A 21,705-nucleotide genomic window follows, 5' to 3' on the forward strand; every position below is an offset into this window, starting at 1 on the left:
TGCTTTTTACATTATTAAATGTAATGTCTAACAATTTTTACATTTTACATACAAGACCGTATGAAGAAAACAGAAATACCACTCCTTTCCCACTTAAAAATGACAAAATTAATTAGTAACAAATCCTAGCCCTTGATAACTTGTCATCAAATGATCTCATCAAAGTTTCTCAACCTCTGGAACCCCTCTGCCTCTGTAAAATGAGGATACCACCAAGCTACCTCATAGATGTATTATGAGGATTAAATGTAAAATACCCTTCATTCATAGTAGCTGTTACCTTTTTTTTCTGCTGCACCAAAACAGAAGGAGGGCGAGTTGAGACTAGCTTCAAGTTCTGATTCCCAGCTCTAACATCTGATTTTAGCTTCCTGCTAATGCAGACCCTGGGAGGTAGCAGTGATGGCTCCAGTAAATGGGTTCTGCTCCCACCCACATGGTGTACTTGGATTAAGTACCTGGCTCCCAGCTTGGCCTTAGCCCAGCCCCTGGCCATTGGAGGTATTTGTGGAATGAACCATGAAGCTTGCTCTCTCTCTCTTTGCCTCCCAAATAAATTAAAAACAAAAGAAGCAAACAAACAAAACACAGAAGATAAAAGAAATCAATGACGGGCCAGCATTGTGGCAGAGCAGGTTAAGCTACTTTCAATCCAGCTCCCTGTTAGTATGCCTGGGAAAGCAGTGGGGGATGTCTCAAGTGTTGATCTCTACACCCATGTGGAAGACATAGAGGAAGCTCCTGGCTCCTGGCTTTGGCCTGGCAGTTGCAGCCCTTTGTGGGAAGTGAACCAGCAAATGAAGATATTTCTGTGTCTCCCTCTCCTCTCTGTAACTTTGCCTTTCAAATAAATAAATAAATAAATCTTTTAAAAAAATCAATGACTTACTGGGATCTGCTCTCGTTAATTCCCGCTTCCCTTTTGAGCAGTTGTCATTTTCAAAAAAAAAAAAAATTCAAAATTAAATTACCTAGGCAACTAGCTCTTTTCCTACTATCTAAGCAACCATATATTAAATAGGACCAACTAAAGAACCCTAAATTCAATTGTTCTAGACAGGCTTCATGAATCTTAAGTAACAGAATTTCTTCATCCTATTCAGTGGTAACAGCTCCTTCCAAATCTAGATGGTATGAATTAAGAAAGCCTGAATCCTACATTGTAAGAAGCTAAAAACTTCTATAACTAATGTGCTCAACATATTAAAAATTATGATGTTCCTGTTCACCTAATGTAATATTGTCATTTTCATAGACAGTATTGTTAAGATGTCATTTAACATTTCTAGGAGTCTACAATTTAGGATTATCATCCCAGACACACACGGGGTTGCAAGAAAAGCACAACTGTCACTGCTTGTCCCTTTTTAACCTTCAACAGTGCCTATGTAACAAAGAGAAAACAGATATTAGACTTAACTTATATGCACAATTAGGGTACTGAGGTGATTAACAAACTGACACACAAAGTAGTGGAATCACAATTCAAACAAACATAATCTGATACAAAATCCTTTACTTTCCCCTCAGTACTACCTTGGCTTTTTTTTATAAATCATTTTCCGTGTGTGTGTGTGTGTGTGTATGTGTGTATCTGTGTAAAACATTATCTGGCTGGTGCCTCAACTCACTAGACTAATCCTCCACCTACAGTGCCGGCACCCTGGGTTCTAGTCCCGGTCCAGGCACTGGATTCTGTCCCGGTTGCTCCTTTTCCAGTCCAGCTCTCTGCTGTGGCCCAGGAGTGCAGTGGAGGATGGCTCAGGTGCTTGGGGCCTGCACCCGCATGAGAGACCATAAGGAAGCACCTGGCTCCTGCCTTCGGATTGGCGCAGCACATCGGCTGCAATTCACCAGCCATAGCGGCCACTTGCAGGGTGAACCAACGGAAAAAGGAAGACCTTTCTCTCTGTCTCTGTCTAACTCTGCATGTCAAAAAAAAAAAAAAATTATCTAACAGAGATATAATTTAAACATAAAAGTTCAGTATGTTTTCTTCTTAGCTACATACTGAGTTGCATTAACAGTTAAGATATCAGGGCCGGCGCCGCGGCTCACTAGGCTAATCCTCCACCTAGCGGCGCCGGCACACCGGGTTCTAGTCCCGGTCGGGGCGCCGGATTCTGTCCCGGTTGCCCCTCTTCCAAGCCAGCCCTCTGCTGTGGCCAGGGAGTGCAGTGGAGGATGGCCCAGGTGCTTGGGCCCTGCACCCCATGGGAGACCAGGAAAAGCACCTGGCTCCTGGCTCCTGCCATCGGATCAGCGTGGTGCGCCGGCCGCGGCGGCCATTGGAGGGTGAACCAACGGCAAAAGGAAGACCTTTCTCTCTGTCTCTCTCTCTCACTGTCCACTCTGCCTGTCAAAAAAAAAAAAAAAAAAAAAAAAAAAAAAACAGTTAAGATATCAATTCTTGCTGTTTTTACTCTAAGAAAATGCCACATCATTATAAAAGAGGGAATTTTCTATATATATTGATTATAAAATACTACCTCTAATACTAAGTCACTAATTAGTACTTTCCTGGCTATAACCTTTATTATCATGTCAACTATGTAAGGTAGGTTGGGTAAGTATTATTATTCTTACTTCACACATAATGAACAAAAACAAATCAAGACCATATGATCTGCCTAAGGTTATACACAGCCCAGTCCTAAATAAAGCCAACCCTAAAACCAAATTATTGGTGCTGATTAAATCATGGTCCTAGCCGGCTCCGCGGCTCACTAGGCTAATCCTCTGCCTAGCGGCACCGGCACACCGGGTTTTAGTCCCGGTTGGGGCACCGGATTCTGTCCCGGTTGCCCCTCTTCCAGGCCAGCTCTCTGCTGTGGCCAGGGAGTGCAGTGGAGGATGGCCCAGGTGCTTGGGCCCTGCACCCCATGGGAGACCAGGAAAAGCACCTGGCTCCTGGCTCCTGCCATCAGATCAGCGCGGTGCGCCAGCCGCGGCGGCCATTGGAGGGTGAACCAACGGCAAAGGAAGACCTTTCTCTCTGTCTCTCTCTCTCACTGTCCACTCTGCCTGTCAAAAAAAAAAAAAAAAAAAAAAAAAAAATCATGGTCCTGACTTTTCTTCTGATTTTCTAGGAGTTTAAATTTACAATACCAGCAAGCACACTTAAATGAACTGTCAATTTTTATATTTTTCATATATTCTAGGCATATTGATATATAAATTATGTATGTTTTGCAAAAAATTAGCTCCCTAATAAATAAACTTGCATAAACATAAAATCAGCTTCATCCATAAGGGGGAAAAATCCATTATTATTGATAGCATCTCTGTCTTTGAGACATAATGCAAAAACCTGGATGGTGATTTCTCTATGAGGTCTACATGGTTGAAACATGAGACAACTATGTAGACATCAAGCCACTCAATATAAAACCAAAGCCCAACACTTTACAAGTCTTGAGTGGCTTGATGTCTACACAGGTGTCTCATATGGTTACTCATTTGCCGCAAGTATCTACCAACTGTCTCATATTTTATCATCTATAACTTAACATATGTGTATAAATGAAGAAGGACTAAAGTACATGGAATCAAGTTTTAAAATCAACTTAAAATTCTTCATGTTTTATTTCTGTAAGCCATAAATTGGCATTCCCTTGGATCACTGAGACAAGGAATTTTAAAAAAGAACCTAGTCCCTAGTACATTACAACAGAAGCTAGTATATTATAAAAACTTCAATCCACAATGAACAATAACATCTTGGGGAAGCTTTTCTAAGGATGCAGGGAATGAACTAATATTAGGGTAATTAACTGTCTGGGCTTGGTCAAAAATGAGGGAGCTGTTGAAAACTGAAGGAATGTTAAAGTCAGGACAAGTTGGCCACTCTTATTAAGGAGCAGAGAATATGGCTGGATACCTGATAGCACATAGCTACACAGTGAAGTTTTTTCTAGCCACCTTCCAAAAGAAAAAAGCCCACAAATTTATTTTTACTCTGTGCAAGTCCTGGTGAGCAAAATAAAAGCTAATAAGAGAAACATACAACATTTTAAATGAGAATCCACTTTCCATCATAAAGTAACCAAGGGGGGCCCAGTGCTGTGGCATAGCGGGTAAAGCCACTGCCTGCTTGGGTACTGCTTCAAGTCCCGGTTGCTCCACTTCTGATCCAACTATCTGCTATGGCCTGGGAAAGCAGAAGATGGGCCTCTGCACCCACTTGGGAGACACAGAAGAAACTCCTGGCTCCTGGCTTTGGACTGGCATAGTTTGAGCCTTTGCGGTCATCTGGGGAGTAAACCAGCGGAAGAAAGACCTCTCCCTCTGCCTCTCTCTAACTCTGCCTTTCAAATAAATAAATAAATCTTTAAAAAAATAAAGTAACCAAGAACTTGTGAAGTAAAATTTTCTAACATGATTTTACTTTACACACTGACAAACTTTCAGCTTTTACTTCTTAGGCTATTTTTGTAAAATATGATTTGAGTAGAAATAAAGCCAACATGCCCCCTCTTTGCTTTGTGTCAGTTAATATTAATGTTCTTTTAGCTGGGAAAAGAGAAGTCTATCCTTTAAGAGTACTATGCTGGGCCGACATTGTGACACAGGAGGTTAAGCTGCCGCCTGTGATGTTGGCATCCCGTATGAGTGCCAGTTCAAGTCCTAAATGCTGTATTTCTGATCCAGCTCCCTGCTAATGTAACCTGGGGAAACAGCAGCAGATGACCCAAGTGCTTGGACCCCCTACTACCTATGTGGGAGACCTGGATGGGAGTTCCAGGCTCCTGGCTTCTCCCAGGTCCAGCCTTGGCCATCGCAGTCATTTAGGGAATTAAATCAGCAGATGGAAGATATCTCTCCCTTTCTCAATCTATAACTCTTTCAGATAAATGAATAAATAATTCTTAGAAAGAGAGACAGAGAGAGAGAACTATGCCAGGACCAAGGAAATAAGATAGGAAAGTGAAGAGAAAGAGCTAATAACTGTCTCTTCCATCCACTGGCTCACTCCCCAAATGGCTGCAATGACCAGGGCTGGGCCAGGCTGAAGCCAGGTCCCAGGACCTTTCACCTAGGCCTTCCATGTGGGTATAGGGTCCCAATTACTTGGGCTATCATCTGCAGCTTCCTAGGGCTGGATCAGAAGTGGAGCATCTGAGACTTGAACCAGTGACCAAATGGGATGCCAGCGTTGCAAGCAGTGGCTTAACCTGCTATACCACAGCACTGGCCCCATAATATTTTCCTTAAAATATCTCAAAGCTAGTCACAGTTTAACATAAGTTATTTACATAAACCAACCTGTAAATCAAGAGTTTATCATCCTTAATGAAACAAGTTTAAGCCTAAATGCTCCAGCCGTGCTGCACAGCCCTCTGAAGCCATAGCAATCAGGTGACTCACCAATTGTTGGTATCTTAGGTTCTACGAATAATGGGTTTCTGCCTGGGTGATAACAAATCTATGTGCCCCAACAGATGAACTCATCTCGCTTGGCTAAGGGAGGAGAAAGGCTTAAAAAACTGGTCAGTAGTACAGTAGTTGCTTTATAATGGAAATAAGAATCAGACTTCGCTATAAAGAGACTTATAATTCATGCAGACTTTGTAAATGTCCTCTGTACATATTTTATATTCCAATTTTCACTCACTAGAAAAGTACAATAGAATAAGATCTATGAGGATAAGTCAATTTTATGACCTCCAAATTAAAAGTAACTCAAAGTGAGAATTATCATATTGAGATTATTGCTTCAAGAAATATGAAGTCAGAGACACAAGAAAAATAAATCCATATTTAAACCCTACTATATTTAATGACTTGATGTCAGTTTCCACTCAAGTGGAAATTGGTAGTTCATATTTGAGTTCTAGTTCACTGATGTATATCCTTATGTGAAAACTGACACCATGCCAGTTAAGATACGGGTTTATAAATATGGAATTTAAAGAAACTTACCCTTTCCCTTTGTGCAGCTCTGACTTCCAACCCAGTTTCTATAGAAACAGGAGGACAAGTGCCAGTGCCAGAAGTCTGCCAATTAGAACTCATCTTTTAGTTGCTGAATAATAAAGCCAGATCCCAAAGTCGACTATAGGTTTTTGATTGTCAGTAGTTCCTAAAAAGAAACCCAAGGGGAAAAAATACGTTTAACCAATTACTGTATTTAGATATGTTCTCTTTAAAATTGGCTATTAAAGTAGAGGAGGGAGATTCAATACACACATATTAAAAAAATTATACTGCTTTAGATATCACTAAACTTAGGGAGTAGCAAATATAAAAGGTGTCTTTGAATGTTTAAAATACCTGTAAGTTGCTACATTAAAGGAAAATACACTCATGTATCACAGAAATAAAGCAATTCCAATCACCAAATCTTAAACCTCAGATGAACTCATTCATTTTGTTTAATGAGTTTTCAGTAAGATTACAACACTGCAGTGTTGTATCACAAATGAAAAATTTGTCAGGAGAAATAAATGATGATATAAGTTTGTACTAAAAAAACCTCTCATCTATAAATAATAAATAAACAAACCCTCAAGTTTTCCAGATACTGATGACATGGGCTTCTCTTACTGACACTGCTGTGCTTGATAAAAACTCCCTCCAAATCACAAGAAAAAAAAGTAAAAATTTTAAAACTGTGGTATGGGGGCCGGCGCAGTGGCTCACTTGGTTAATCCTCCGCCTGCGGCACCGGCATCTCATGTGGGCGCCAGGTACTAGTCCCGGTTGCACCTTTTCCAGTCCAGCTCTCTGCTGTGGCCTGGGAGGGCAGTGGAGGATGGCCCAAGAGCTTGGGACCCTGCACCCACATGGGAGATTAGGAAAAGGCGCCTGGCTCCTGGCTTCGGACTGGTGCAGCACTGGCGATAGTGGCCATTTGGGGAGTGACCAATGGAAGGAAGACCTTTCTCTCTGTCTATAACTCTGTCAAAAAAAAAAAACACACCGGGATGTGAGAATAATCTGGCCACAAGTTTTCACCTGACATCAATATGGTTGCCTGGTAAATGTAATTTAAAATCTTATTATAAAAACTGACATTAAGCATTAAGAATATCATTCATGTATCTAAATTGATATATTGCAATTTAAGAGTATTCTCCAAACATTCACAATGGACCATTCCCTTTAATCCATATGAGCTTTAATATTTATACTATTTGTTGCAATGTGAAGGAAATCAGTTTACTTATGAAGCTAGTACCACAGTACAATTAAAAACCAAAAGCAATTCGCAACTATTATTTAGTCCAACTCATCTCCATCCTCCCACACTAAGTTCTAAATCTACCTCTATCAAATTTTCTAAATCACAAAGCACCTATCAGCAAACATAGTATCTTAAGCCGAATCACCTGTAGCTGTCAAAAATATAAATAAATAATATTCTCTCACAATAAAGACAGTGAACCAGAACAGAATGTGAAGGGTGGGAAAAAAAAAAGCATAACAACAAAATAATTAAGAATCAACCAACCCTAACTAACCCAGATAAGAGTAGTTAACTCTTGCCCCTATCTTGAGGAGACTGTCTCTGGTAATTGTCTGGTTACCTGAGACTCACTTCCTATGTCTTCTTGTTGAAACTATTTAATGCTTTAAAGTAAAAGTCACTGAGTAATGCACAAAGCATAGGATCTTACACCCAAAGAGGATTCTAATCATTAATTTCAACCACAGAATATTTATACATCTACATCTAAAGCATTGCTTCTCAACCTTGAAGGTACACACAAATCACCTGGGGATCACATTCCATTCAATGGGACACATTATATTTTCAAAGTTATAGTTTTCATTTTCAAACAGTCCTTAAAAGATTGCATGGGTATGTTTGTGAGTAACTAAGATTTTTCCCTAGAGCGATGGTTCTCAACCCTGGCTGCACTCATTAGAACCAGCTGGGAGATTTCAAACTATTTGGGACTTCCCAGAGCCCTACTCATATCAGTTTAAATCAATCACTGAGAAAGAGCCCTACCTATTGGTGTTATAGAACCTCAGGTGACTACCATTTAGCCAGGTTTCAGATGTCTTCTGTAGAAAGCAGAAATATTCTGATTAAGCAGTCCAGTTTAGTAAAGTGTTTCTATAAACACATAGGAAACTTGGGGGCTAGATAAACCTACCGATAGCCAATTTCTATATGCTAAAATACAAATCAGCTTTGTGGGACATTAATTTTCCCAGTGTGCCTTAAAATGCATAATAAAAATATATGCACATACAGCACACTAAGGTGTTAATTTTGCCTATAATGATGGTTCCATTGTGAACAGATGTAATATCTTATGCATAAAAATGTTTCATTAAGTCCTTTTAGCAAAAAGGAAATCTGCTGGTCAACTGAGAAAGGTCAAATACCAAATTCAGCATTTAAAAACTGTGTTCACACACATGTCTGGCCTGCATAATATGACAGCTATTTCACAAGAAGATCCTCTAAATTAATTTTCAGCATGGGAGTCTGGTTTGATACCACTAGAAAAAATTAAAATTATATAAAATGCATGATCAGTATGTTACATCAGAAACTATATGAGGGTAAAAGTTCATAGAAAATACATATTATGAAAAAACTGCAAGAACGTCAAAATTTTTTCACCAAAACAGATTTATCCCATTTTCTACAAACTTTTGAAGTACACTCATATATGACTACAGCAGAAACTATCATGACAGTTTTTTGAGAACAGAAAGTACATGAAGTGGCATGTTGAGAAAACGATGAACTACAAGGAAGACCATTTTGAAAGCTCAGGGCAGTCAACAATGAAACTGCATTTAAATAAAAGAACACTGCTTCTCTTTGAACAAGAACACATTCCAAGTCTTGGAGAAAATCTGAAATGCTAATTACTTATTCTCCTTGACACATGAAGGAAATTTATGTAACTTCCTTGAGACAGGGAGTCAAGCCTTTATCAAATCCTGTCACTCCCCTGCTTATCAACTCCAATGGCTTCCACTGCATTCAGCATTTACAACCCAAATCCTTTGTCTGTGGCCACATGGCACTGACTTACAAATGTACTGACTCCCTTCTTTCATTAGAATGTGAGTACCATGAGAAAAAAGAAAAGTTTTCTGTTTCTTCACCAGTATGCTCCCAAGATCTAGAATAATGCCTGGGATATAACCAGTACTCAAATATCTGCTACACTTAACAAACACAAACACAGTATACATAATTCAAAACAGGAAATTGTTCAATCATGTACAGGGCAGATACACTCAACCTAATCTAATACAGGTTGAGTATCCCTACTTGAAATGCTTGGGACAAGAAGTGTTTCAGATTTCACAGTTAATCTGATTTTGGAATGTTAGCTTTACCAGGTGAGCACCCCCAATTCAAAAAGCTGGAATACTCAGAAACCTGAAACTTTTTGAGTCAGCATCACTGGCACTCAGAATGTTTTAGATTTCACATTTTCAGATTAGGAATACTCAATCTTTTAACTCCTTTCTGTATTAATCCGGCTAGTAACCTAATTAGAATGTAGTAGATACAGTTGATTGTCCATTAGTGCACACAACTTTCATGTGCATACATACAATGAAAAAAATCACTATTTTAGTTTTTAAAAGATTAGTCACATCATTTTCACATTAACATCTAAAAACACAAGGATATCTCAGTCAGTTCCTGGCTGTGTATTCCTTACCCAAGTAAAAACAAGTGTTTCTGGTGTTCCTTCAGCATTTCATAAACAGAATAGCAGCCCTTCTTCAGATGGTTATAAAGTAAAATTAAAGACTGAGTTCCTTGGAGAAATAATTACTTGACTATAAAACTCCTAAGTGACATTTAAAATTAGAAATTCCATGGTATTTTGTTTTCCTTGTCTGCTAGAAGAGCAGAAGGTGCCTTCTAAATGTACCTTCTAGAAGCTCTTCCTTTCAGTTTCTTAGACAACATATTCTTGCTCTCCTACCTCAGCTTTTTTCCAGCACCATTTTTTGTTGATGCCTTATAAAATATGACATCATCCTAGGTTTCCACCTCAACACTCTACCGTCTATAGGCCACCATTATTCAACATGTGGCTCACTAACCACAGAATGTTTCAGAATTACCTAGGAGCTTGTCAAGTAACAACTTCTAAACTGTCCTGGTCTCAACAAATCAAAAATTTTGGGGGTAGAGCCAACAACCTGTATCCCAAATTTTGCATAATGTTGAGCCACTATAGTTGGAAATCCACTAACCAGGTAATTTCTTAAGCTCAGTTTTAATTCTATCCCTAGCCTCCAGGAAAGTACAACAGCATAATGCCCAAGATAGCCCTAGCTCAGACAAAAACATGGTTAGAACACTGGCTCCATCACTTACTAGCTGTCAGATATGGTTTATGGTTAGATTTTAAATGACACATGTATACAGTTCTTGGCCTAAAATGGGCATTCAATAAACGGCTGCTATCAATATGCCCCAAATGACTATCCATTTCCACTCCTACCCTCCTCACATTGGCTTGCCCCTCAGGATTCCGTTTTTGCTGACCCAACAATCTTTTCCATCAATCAACAAGGCTGCTATATTCTTACTCATGCCTGTCTGCCTGATTATGTCAATACCAATGACCTCCACCAAAATGCCACGTCCTTCTTTGTTGACTATTCCAGTTTGAAATATACACTCATATACCAAGATCACCTGTAAAAATTCATTAGCAATTAACCAAACACTGGCCTGGGACATCTTTCCTATAGCTATCTTAAAATTGTTAAAATTCTCCCCAATATTTAACTATTTACTTGTTTACACCTAGTTTCCATAACTAAAAGTCTAAATTGCTAAAGAAGGTAGAGACTGGTGTTTTACCTCTTATTTTCAGCACCTTAGTTATTAGTTACTAAGATACAGCCAGCATTCCAGTTAAAGAGAGACATTAGCTGGAAGCAGAATGTTACTTGGGTTATGGTTATTTGAGTGGAGCACATTAAATAATTTTATTTCAAGGTTAAAATGCCTTCTTGGTTACCAAGACCAAATGTATTTGAGGTTTGGAGAAATTTTGTCATTCAATCAATTCCTCTGCTAAGAATTAAAAACTTAGCAGCTATTAAATGAAAGGCTCTTTTAAGCAGGGACACTCAGAGAGTAATTAGGAGATGGAAGTGGTGGTCAGAGAAGCCATAATCAGATATATATAAGGGTACTTCAAAGAGTTCACGGAAAATGGAATTAAAACAAGCTTATTTTGATGCCTAAGTTTTTGATTTCCACGCAATTTTTTTCTTAATACACAATTTCTATGAACTTTTTGAACATTTCTTGTACTACTGCAAAAAGAAAAATCAGTGCTGTACAAGTCACAAGCACATTTATTGCCTCAGATACACAGCTTATAAAGAATTATGATTTGTAAACAATTAAAAGACTTATACAAGTCGAAACTTATAAAATCTGAGTAGTTTTCCTGAAGTAAGGGTAATCCCTATTTTCAATTTTAATAACAGCCAAACTTTACAAAATGAGCCCAATTCTGAGGTGATCCTGAAATGCTTTGTTACAGAATCCCACTCAGATCACAGGAAACACACTGGGAAATCATACAAGTCAAAAGGACAGTTTACAATTTATAAAATCAGTACTCTGGACCTAACACTCAACTCAGTTAACTTTTCCTTCATACTGCAACGTGAAATAAATGAAATTTCAGGAGTACTACAGTTCAAAAAATTGTCATTCTGGCTACTTTCCCATTTTACATAATATGGCTTATATACAAATAAACAAATGCCATTTTGCAACACTTTTTCTTGCTCTTGAGTGATAAAGCCTGAAATCTTACTTAGAAAGACAACAAACATGTAGAAATATATAAGTATTGCATTATATTCCTAAATCTCCATGGGGATTTAAAACATTTGCTTACTAATTGGAAAATTGGAAAAACCATTTAAGGGGCTTACGGAGTAGACCAGCAAGAGAAAAAAAAAATACACTGAAAACTGACATTTCCAACAAGCACAAAATGTTTAAGGAAATGCAGAACCATTATTTTGCAAAGTCTTATGGCAGCCACCTCATAAGCAAACATTTCAAAAACTTGCAAATGGCACACTGAAAGCCTGAAAAAAAAAAAAAAACCCATTTAAAAAAATTTTTTTTTCCTTTTTACTGTATCAAAGTATAGGTACACAAATTGTCCAGGTAAACAATCCAAGTCTCAAGCAAACCTTTGAGAAAAATAGCTACTACAGATGAGCTACTGTAATTACCAAAGACTAATTGGTTGGGAGGAAAGAAAACTTCTACCCAATTTTTTATCTCATTCAACATAAAGCGAGACCTAAGTTGTAACATATACTAAAAAAGTTGTGCCTATGCTAAGTTGCTAAGACCTCACACTCAAGCAATGAACAGTGGGGGCTGGTAGGACCACATGGACAATGAAAACGTTAAGGGCAAACAAAAGCCAGACTTTTAATAATTCTGTCTATTTATTTCCCTAAGGTTGCAGTTGCCTGATTTTATAAGTAATCTCTTTGTAGGACAAGGGAAAAAAGAAACATTTCAGCAGAAGTATCATCACCAATCTGACAACATTCTTCGTTATTGTTGTATACTCTAAGACCCTAACCCTTGAAGTTTACAAATCAGGGTTTGTAAATGAGCACCATTTTACACTGCTAAATCCTGCACCATTAAATCACAACAAAGAGTGAAGGAAGGCCAAGGTTAAAGGAAAAATGTCAAAGTCCATAAGGCTCAAATCCATAACCAAGATTTTAAAACTTCGACTACCACATTCAAAGCATTTTTTCAAATGTTAAAATAAATTTTAAAAAAACACATCCAGTAGAACAAAAGGTTTGGCCTGGAATTTTGTAATTAAGACATTTCAGCGAAGGCAGGCAGATACTTAAGTGGCATCAGAGTGCCTCAAGATTTCCAACCAGAAAAACAAACCCAAAACATTTAAAGCCATCACCCTATTAATTATAATGCATTTTGACCTCTCAAAACTCTCTTACCTGTTTACAAGAGTTTATACAGCTGTTTGCCACTGGAACACCACCTTGCAGAGTTATAACCGTGGCATCGTTGTTGATAATCACCTGTTGCCAGGCAATCATCATCCCGCATGGAGACAGACAGCACTAGGGCTCTTCCATCCGAGGTTACAATTCAAAACAAGCCCAACAAGCCTGCATTTCAAGGTGGTCTTCGTCTGCAACTAGTTACGTTTAAAACTGGCAAACAACAACAATGGTGTCTGAAGCCAATGGTGCAGCACTGCTGGCTTCCTCTTGAACTCCAGCGTTGTCACTGTGCACCGAAGTCTCCTGCGGCCAACAGGGGTGTTGTTCTCCTGTACTGGAAACAGGCTTCCAAAGCTCAGGAGCCCCTGTACAGGATAATGCAGGAACTAAAGGCAAACACTTTTTCCTCCTTAAGGATGCCTCCATTTTTTTCCTCACAATCTGTACTACCAACCGAGGTGACTGGGCCTGAGTGTGCGTTCGTACCTGTGAAACCGTCACGGTGCATGCACATCCAAGGCACGTGGAACCATAGGTCAAATAAGGCACAGATACCAAGTTAACGGTTCTAATTACAAACGCTAGCTCTCAGGAACTCTTCATCCATTCAGAACTAAACCCATCACTGCATAACTCTCGTAAGAAGCCCCTGGAGACGGAGGAGCTCCTCAAATGTGTCAGGAAAGGCTTTATTAACATCATCATTTAACATTTAAAAAGCAAACGGAGCATTTCTCCTTCTTTTGGCAATTTGGTGCAATGTTAAGTGCAAGATAAAGCAATTTCAAACTTTTCTTCAAATTAAAAATGAAACTAAGGTCAAACGTGATGGGTGAACAAAATAAATCACAACTTAAATTTCAGCAACTCCGGCTCTTCAAACCAGCAAAGCCCCCGACTCGTGCACTGTGGTGAGGCTTAGGGTGCTTGCCCCGGCTTCTTGCGTGCCAGCAAACAGCACCATTTCCTCATCACGTTGAGGACCGAGAAGCAAATGATCCCCTTCACTGCAAACAAAGGGGGTCACAGTAACACTAGTGATCCTTCAGAATTGACACACCGTGATAGTCAAAATGAAATTGATGATCTCCCTGCTTCTTGCTCAAAACATACAAGATCTGAGCAGCGGCAAATACCCCCTTGGCTGCAAACAAAGGGGTCAAAGGTTTGTCGTCAATTCACTTCCAGGCAGAAAAACATTTTCCTCAAAAGAAACAATTTATTTAGAATAAAACAAAAGCAGCTCAACTGTGAGCGCACGTTTGAGTGACAGCTACTTTTAAGCTGTGTGAGCCATAAAAAGGGTTTTTCTTTACTTTTCCAGAAATCTTGTGTACACAGCACAAAGCAAAGAGGTCATTTTTTTCCACTTAAAACACCGGCATTGGCATCACAATAGCAGATACACAACTTTAAGCTGCCATTTTAGTAAAATGCACAAATACTAAACAGATTAGCTTTCTTCCATCAGAGGCCCATGTAAACTCCACATAAGCCACAACTTCTCTTCAAAAAGGTCCATTAGAGCTTTGAATTCCATATCTTCATCCGCTGTTCACCAGTTTTGCTTGCGGGGGGGAAAAAAAGGTTATTCAGTACAAATGTTTACAATATTAAAAATATATATATTTCCCCTATGCCATTATAGATGAACGTTACATTAACAAGACCTTCCTGGATAGTCCCAACTCAACTTCAAAAAGCACCAATAATACCCACTGGCACAAACCTTGAAATGAATTTACTGTATGAATAGACAAATAACAAGTAGAACAATACGGTGAGTTTTCTTTAAAGACTGCAAATGAGAGTTACAGGACTGAAAATATCCTTTATACTCATGTAACTGAGTAAAATATGTCAAAACTCAGAAAAAAAGTTGACCATCAATTTATAGTCTACCAGTATATTCTAGATATAACTTAAATGAAACTATAAAATGGTGGAGTTTAGTGAAACTTTCACCCTTTCTATTTTCATTTTGTAATTTATATTGGAGCAACACAGACTACTCCATTATAGAAAGGGACACAGCCATTTAAAAATCCACCTTCATCTCTATTACCAAAGACAGCAGCTGTTACTTTAAGAAAACACTCAAAACAATTGTGAAACAGTCAAAGAACACTTCAAGACTCTCACTTTTCAACTGTTTTAAATCATACATAAGAAACTCTTCATTAAGCTTGGCATTTCACTGTGGTTACCTGAAATCATTTTCTCCCTTTAGGGACATCACTGTTAACAGGGACAGCTCCACTTTTCTTCTCAGTCTCATACTTAACTCCTATCTTAAAATCAAACACTGTAGCAGACAGAAAAAAGATGTCCAGAAATTCTCTCCAAAAACTCTTTTCACATAAAAGGTCATTAAGGCCCTCTTTTCAAGAGGATTTCCTAATTCTGTTACTACAGAGTTTTGATGAACGGTTCCTATATGGACCCAAACTGCAGATCAAGCTATGCCTGCATAATGAGCAACTTTACTATCTCAAGAAAGTGGATTTAAACTCCCTCCCCCCCCACCAAAAAATAGCATTGTCAGTGAGTACCTGCTCATAAAATAGTTTTAAAATAAACAGTATCTGACTCTGAAAACAATAACCAAACACCTGACTTTTACCATTGTATCTCAAAATGATCTAAGTGAGTTAAGAAGGGTCAGAATGTATTACCTTCAAATCGTGACAAAAGCTTACACCGCCAGAGGGTAGACATTTTAAGATGTAAGCCTTAAGGGAAAACTCTTATTTGCTCTCAAAGTATACATCTTAAGCCAGGAATTCAAATTTTTCATGTGGAAAATTCTTTACAGGAATCTCAACAACAATCAACAGAATAATAACAAAAAATTAAGTAAAGGAACTGAGTGATTGCTTAATTTTCCACAGATGTTTAAGTCGCGATCTAAAGTCTTAATTATCTTGATGTTTTTACAAGTAATACTGAATAAGTCATTATAAACTGAAATACTGAAGAAATTTCCTTCCCATTCATTTCAATTGAGTTCTCCCCCCCAAAAAAATTAATGTAATTTTAAAAAGAAAAAATTGGTTGTTACAAAGAACATCCAATGTTGAGATTATGAAATTCTGGCTAATGAAGATTAGAACCATGTTTAGACAACTGCTTTCATTCAAATTCTGAATGTTTAAGTAAATAGTTTACAGATATTATAAATCTGCACAACAGAATGGGCAACACAAATAAAAGATTCATCTGGATGATGGCACTCTGCAGGTAAGCACCAAACTAACATAATTAGTTTCTTATACATACATTTAGAAATGGTATCAAGTCATTGTTTCAAAACATTGAAGCACAATTGCCCAGGTCTAACCAAAGCAGCAATGTCAGATACGAATTTAAACAAACATGAGGGGAAAAAAACCACAGTACTCTTCAGTAAGCTGTCACACCAACTTTAAAAAAAAAAAAGAGATAAACCACACACGTTTTGGACTATAGTAATATTACATTTCATGGACTTCACTCTCTGAAAGAGCAAAATCATTTGTCTGCTACCATATGGAAAGATATCCAAAAGTTAATGGTTAGTGAGATATTTAAACTGGAAAAATGTATCTAGCCACAAATTGTACTTTGATCCCATGTATGCAGACTACTTGCATTAGTTTCTGAACAGGTGTCTACTTCATGCCAAGTACTGCTTTCTGAAAGAAAAAGCACCAAAACCTACTTGTAGGATATCAGACATTTTTCCTAAAGCGCACATCAAGGACTTCTGTGCTCATAGCCTAGTACCTTCCTACCTTCCTTCTCTCAAAATGGCTAGTTTTTCCAGTTTAAAAACAAACAAAAAAAACCTAAAAAAAATCATAAATGCATAGATAACCAAAAAGAATGACACAGTAGTGATGAGGCTTTCATGCTGACATGCATTAGACACCTGTCATAATGGAAAATAAAAATTATATGACATTTCCCTGGGTTATTATTGGTGCTATTTCAAAACTACCAGCTTTGATAACAGAAAGAACAGTTGGGTTCTGCCAGGCTTTGAATAAGTCACTTTCACAGAATAGAAACATGACCATGATCCAGGAGGTCCGAGAGCTTCTAATCATAATTAAATATCAAGGGCCTGAGTCAAAGGTCTCAACATTTATATCAAAAGAGAAAAATATACTTACTAATGACCTGAGAAAGTAAAGGCTGTGGTAGAAGGGGGGGGGGGGGATCATTACTGTTAAGCAACAAAACCCCTTGTTAAGAACCAGAAGGTGATACCATCATCAGCTTTGAAAAAATTTTCTCAAAAAAAATTCTGTATTAATTCCAAGTGTCTGGGAAAATAAAACAATAACAAAGGGTTTTCCCACATTGACATTTCAAATCTGTGGCTGGACAGCAGTGAAAATTTTAAGCATGAAATTCCAAAAACTTTCAATAATGTTATGTAATCACTGGGCAAATATGAAAATAAAAATGCAAGCAAAATTTAAAAGACCACGACTTAAAAAAAAGATTCTGCAATCCAGATATGGCTGATTAATGCCCACTGAAACAGAAGATGACTTACGAGCCTGCAGACAACTCTTCTTTCTATTACTGAAACCAGAAATTTGAATGGATACAAAAACACTCATCTTTGATGAAGAACACTTAGTTTTGAAATATGCACAATTAGAATTATACCTGCTATACCTCTCTGAAAAAGTCAGTAAAAACACAACCACACACCAATAACTGACCAAAGAACTCTGATTTTAAAAGCACCTACTCACTTCTTGCATACTATTGTAAGCATAAGACACCAATGGTTTGTAACATAGTCCTCAACTTTTACTGAACAGTTAGTTACAGCTACAAACCAAAAGTGCATATAGGGGATACAGAACTCAACAACTAATGATAAAAATGCATGGTAAAGCAATTCTCTGGGAATAACTTGTATTTTAAGAGAAATACTCAAATACCTGATTTAAATAATTATATTGCTACACATTTACTAGCATAAACTTTTGGGTTCCCTGATCAAATTTTAGTCACACAACTACTTCTGGTACAGGACTTATTTACTTACATACCAGTCAAGCAGTTTTTAGATATTACCAGCTTAATAGTCAGTGGATTCTTTTCTCCAAATGCCAAACTTTTCAAAATTTTGGTTTTGTAACTTTGAGGACTTTTTTATTTTAAGTTCAAGGTTATAAAAAAAAAAAACTCAAGACAAAGGAAAGAAGTTACTTATAAAGGCAGGAACTCCTAATTAAAGCAAACCAATCTGTCTGCCTGCTACCTTTGTGGTGTCCCTTTCATTTAAAATAATAACTAAACTGTCCTGACTTCTATTTTAAAGAGGTTTATAAAAAATATATAAAAAAAGAAAAAGCTACAACTAAACAACTAATTAAAAAAAAGTTATCTGATGCTGTATCCCATTACACATCACAAAACAGGAACCATGTCAAAGTAGTAAATACAAGATACACATGGACTTTAGGACGCACCACGGACAATGATCATGACCAGGTAATCTTCTTCAGATTTGGCCAGTGCCTTGGCAGGGGAATCCAGGAACTGCTGGGAGAACTCACAGGGTGGGAAGGCATGAAGAACCCCGGTGTTTTCTTTGTCTTTGTTCCCCCCAACAGGGAGGCTGATCACCCCAGCTGCCTGCTTTTGCTTTAAATAGGACACAAGGTTCCTAAGTGGCCTCTGAGTAGAGGTGGCAGTGTCTGTCGTGGCTGAGGAAGAGGAGGACCGGCTTTCAGAACTTCCAGGCACAGCCAGAAGAATGGCGTAACCATTGGGCCCTGCCACTTTGATGCGTCGAGTTACTTCATCCAACTTGGGCTGGTCCAAACGGAGACGCTGAGTGATCTTGAGCTGGGCCACTTTGCCTCCAGTTGAGCCCTCCACAAGAAGACTACTGGCCACTTGGAGGTCACCCTGCAACAGATGCATGTTGGAAGGAAAGTTGCTGTTCTTCAGTAGAAGCATCCCTTGCCAGGCCAAACAGAGTTTCGGAGAAGCAGCTGCCGCAGGGGCGGTCCCCCCATCCTGTTTCTGGGAAGGGGACTTCAGCTTTGATGAAGCAGTGCTGGTACTGGGTGCGCTCCCATCAGGTCGGTCTTCCTTTTTCAGAGGGCTTTTTCCCTCGGTGGGAGCAGCTGTCCGGTGCTTCCTATCCCGTTCAGCTGATGCAGAGTTTTTACGGTCTCGCTTGTCACCCTGGCTCTTCTCCAAACTGCCCCGTCTGTCTCTGATTGGAGAGGGCCTTTCCAGGAGAAGGAGACGGGAAGATCGGTCATTGTCACTGTTGTAACGGTCTCGGCTACTGCTCAATTCTGGACTGCGGTCAGGAGAAGGAGCACAGTGCCGTTTCCGTGGTCGGTCACTCTCAGGGGACCTGTCCAGATGCCGTCCTCCGCCCTCCTCAGGTAGTCTTCGCTTCCTGGGCTGGTCTCTGCTGCTGGGCAGATCTCGATCGCCTCTGTCCCGGTCCAAGGACCAGCCATCCCGCCTGCGATCCAGGCTGTCCAGTGGCTCATAAGCAGTCACAGCAGCAGCCGTGGTCCGGGTGCTGCGTTCCCGGACTGGGGGTGGGGGTGGCACCCAATCAGAATCAGGATAAAGGTCCCGATCCCGATCTCTATATAGTAAGGGTGGTGTCCTATCCCGAGCACCCCTCAAAGGGTCAGGTGCCCGATGTCCAAAAGCATCTGTCACGAGTTCGTAGTGAGTCAAAGGCAGAGGCTGCAGATACTGCTGCTGGTAACGATGTTCTGTGTCCGCAAAGTCTACTCTAAGGCGACGATCTGGGCCACCAAGTGGGAAGCCCCGCATATGGGTCCAGGCAGCATGCGCTGCATCCAGGCTTTCATACTGAATATATGCCCAACTATCACCTTTCCGGTAGTCTATGGTGCGTATGGTGCCAAATCGGTCGAACTCTCGTGCCAGGGCAGCAAGTGGCACCCAAGGTCCCAGGCCACCTACCCAGAGGCGGGTGGTGGGTGTAGCTTTACCATAACCAATTTTAATAGGATTCCGAATTATAATTTTGCCAGACATTGCAAGTTTGGCCCGGTGAGACATGTCTAGGTTCTCAAATTTGAGAAAGCCATAGGTACTGGTCTGGCCACGAGAAGGCCTCTTGATGTCTACTTCGGTGATGACTCCAAAGCGATCAAAAGCCCTTCGTAAATCACTCTCTGTCACAGTGATGTCTAGGTTGCCCAAGAAAAGCGTCCGGTTAGCGCGCTGATCATCCTCCGGTGAAATCTCATCCACTTCTCTAAAAGGGGCAGCACCTGCTCCAGCCCCCACCCTTGGCTCAAGACTGTATGCTGGGCGCACTCTCTCATAGAACGGGTAGTCTCGTTCTCTCTCCAGCTCTCTGGGCAACGGTGGCGGAGGCGGAGGGGGCAGGCGGCCAAGAGCCAACTGCTGCAACCGGTAGTCTCTGTATCCCAAGGCAGCGCCACCGGGGGAAAGCGATCTCTGGCCACCGCCTCCTCCAGGCGGGTGCCGGTGGCCACCTACTGAGGCCCCAACCACGCCGGCAGACGGAGGGTAAGTATCTTTGTCTAAAGGCGAGCGGCTGCGGCGCCGGCTCACATACACAGCTTCTATCTTCAGGGGCCGGTCATAGAGCACCAGGCGGCCTCTGGCATGCTTGGCCGCCCGCGCGTCCTCTGGCCGCCGGAAGTTCACAAAGGCTACCCGCTCATCCCCGCTGCCAGAACCCGAGAGATGACTGATTTTGACACTTACATCACCGAAGCGTTTGAACTCGTGAAACAGTCCGTCCTCCACCGCCTCGTCACTCAGCTGGGACCCCAACTCGCTGATCTTCAGGGTCTTGTATTCCCCGCCGTCCCCGCCGCCGGGAGCTGAGGAGGCGGCCCCGGAGGAACGTGACTCCCCGCCTCCACCCCGGGAGCTGCTGCGCGACTCGCCCCCGCCCGAAGAATTTTTGGTGCTCGGGGAGCTGTAACTATGCAAGCGGCTACTGGAGCTGCCCCCACCGGTGTCATACTCGCGGCTGCCACCTCGGCTGCTGGACTTGTCCAGATGAAGGCTCCGCCGCGACCCGCCGCCGCTGTCGGTCTTGCCGCTGCTGCTCCCATTGCTGCCACCAGAGCCCCCCAACTTCTTGCTCCGCTCCCCGCGAGAAGTCGAGTCCTCACCACCACGGGAGCGTTTGGCCTTGACTGGCGAGCGCTCTTTCCCCTTCATTGTTGCGGGTCGTCGGAGGTCGTCTCCGCGGAGCAGATTAACCCGCCGCCCCGCGCTCGTTTCACACAGCGGAACCGCACGCCGCCATCTTGGACTCCGCCGCGGCGAAGGATCCCGCCCCGAAATCCTCATTGGTCAATTAGCTCTCTCTTCTACAGTCTCATTGGGAAAATTATTTGTCTATCTTTACATCTCCCCGCGCTCCGGGAAGGCGCCCGCCCAACCACTGTTATTGGGTTCCCAACGCACTAGTCCGAGTACCTCATTGGTTAAGTCCGTTGTCTATCTTAACGGTTCCTCGCGCCAGGCCGTGGCTCCGCCCCTCGCACTCCGGTCACTTGACCAAAAGTCTGGAGGCGTTGATTGGGCAAAAAGTCTGCTCTGTAACGGTACTTCTGGCGCAGTAAAAGCAGCGATCCCACCTCCTCATCCCTTTCATTGGTTTGTGACCCCGTCCTTTATCCCGCTGTTTAGGAAGCCAGACCATCCGTTCTGGCGTTTTTTTTCTGAGAGGCCGGCTCACAG

The 21,705-nt window shown here is 40.8% G+C and overlaps 1 protein-coding gene across 1 annotated transcript; it reads right to left on the reverse strand.

Moving 5' to 3' along the window:
* Positions 1-14,171: 14,171 nt before the first annotated feature.
* Positions 14,172-21,660, reverse strand: RBM15 (RNA binding motif protein 15). Its single transcript, XM_002715788.6, has 2 exons — positions 18,447-21,660; positions 14,172-14,539 (listed from the first exon to the last, which is right to left on the reverse strand). Exons 1-2 carry the CDS (start codon positions 21,310-21,312, stop codon positions 14,517-14,519), a joined length of 2,889 nt encoding a protein of 962 aa, XP_002715834.1. The 5' UTR covers positions 21,313-21,660; the 3' UTR covers positions 14,172-14,516.
* Positions 21,661-21,705: the final 45 nt, after the last annotated feature.

This window comes from Oryctolagus cuniculus, chromosome 7 (genome assembly GCF_051225735.1).
Source record: "Oryctolagus cuniculus isolate XC-2025 breed Fujian yellow rabbit chromosome 7, ASM5122573v1, whole genome shotgun sequence".
In the NCBI taxonomy this organism is placed as follows: Eukaryota; Metazoa; Chordata; class Mammalia; order Lagomorpha; family Leporidae; genus Oryctolagus; species Oryctolagus cuniculus.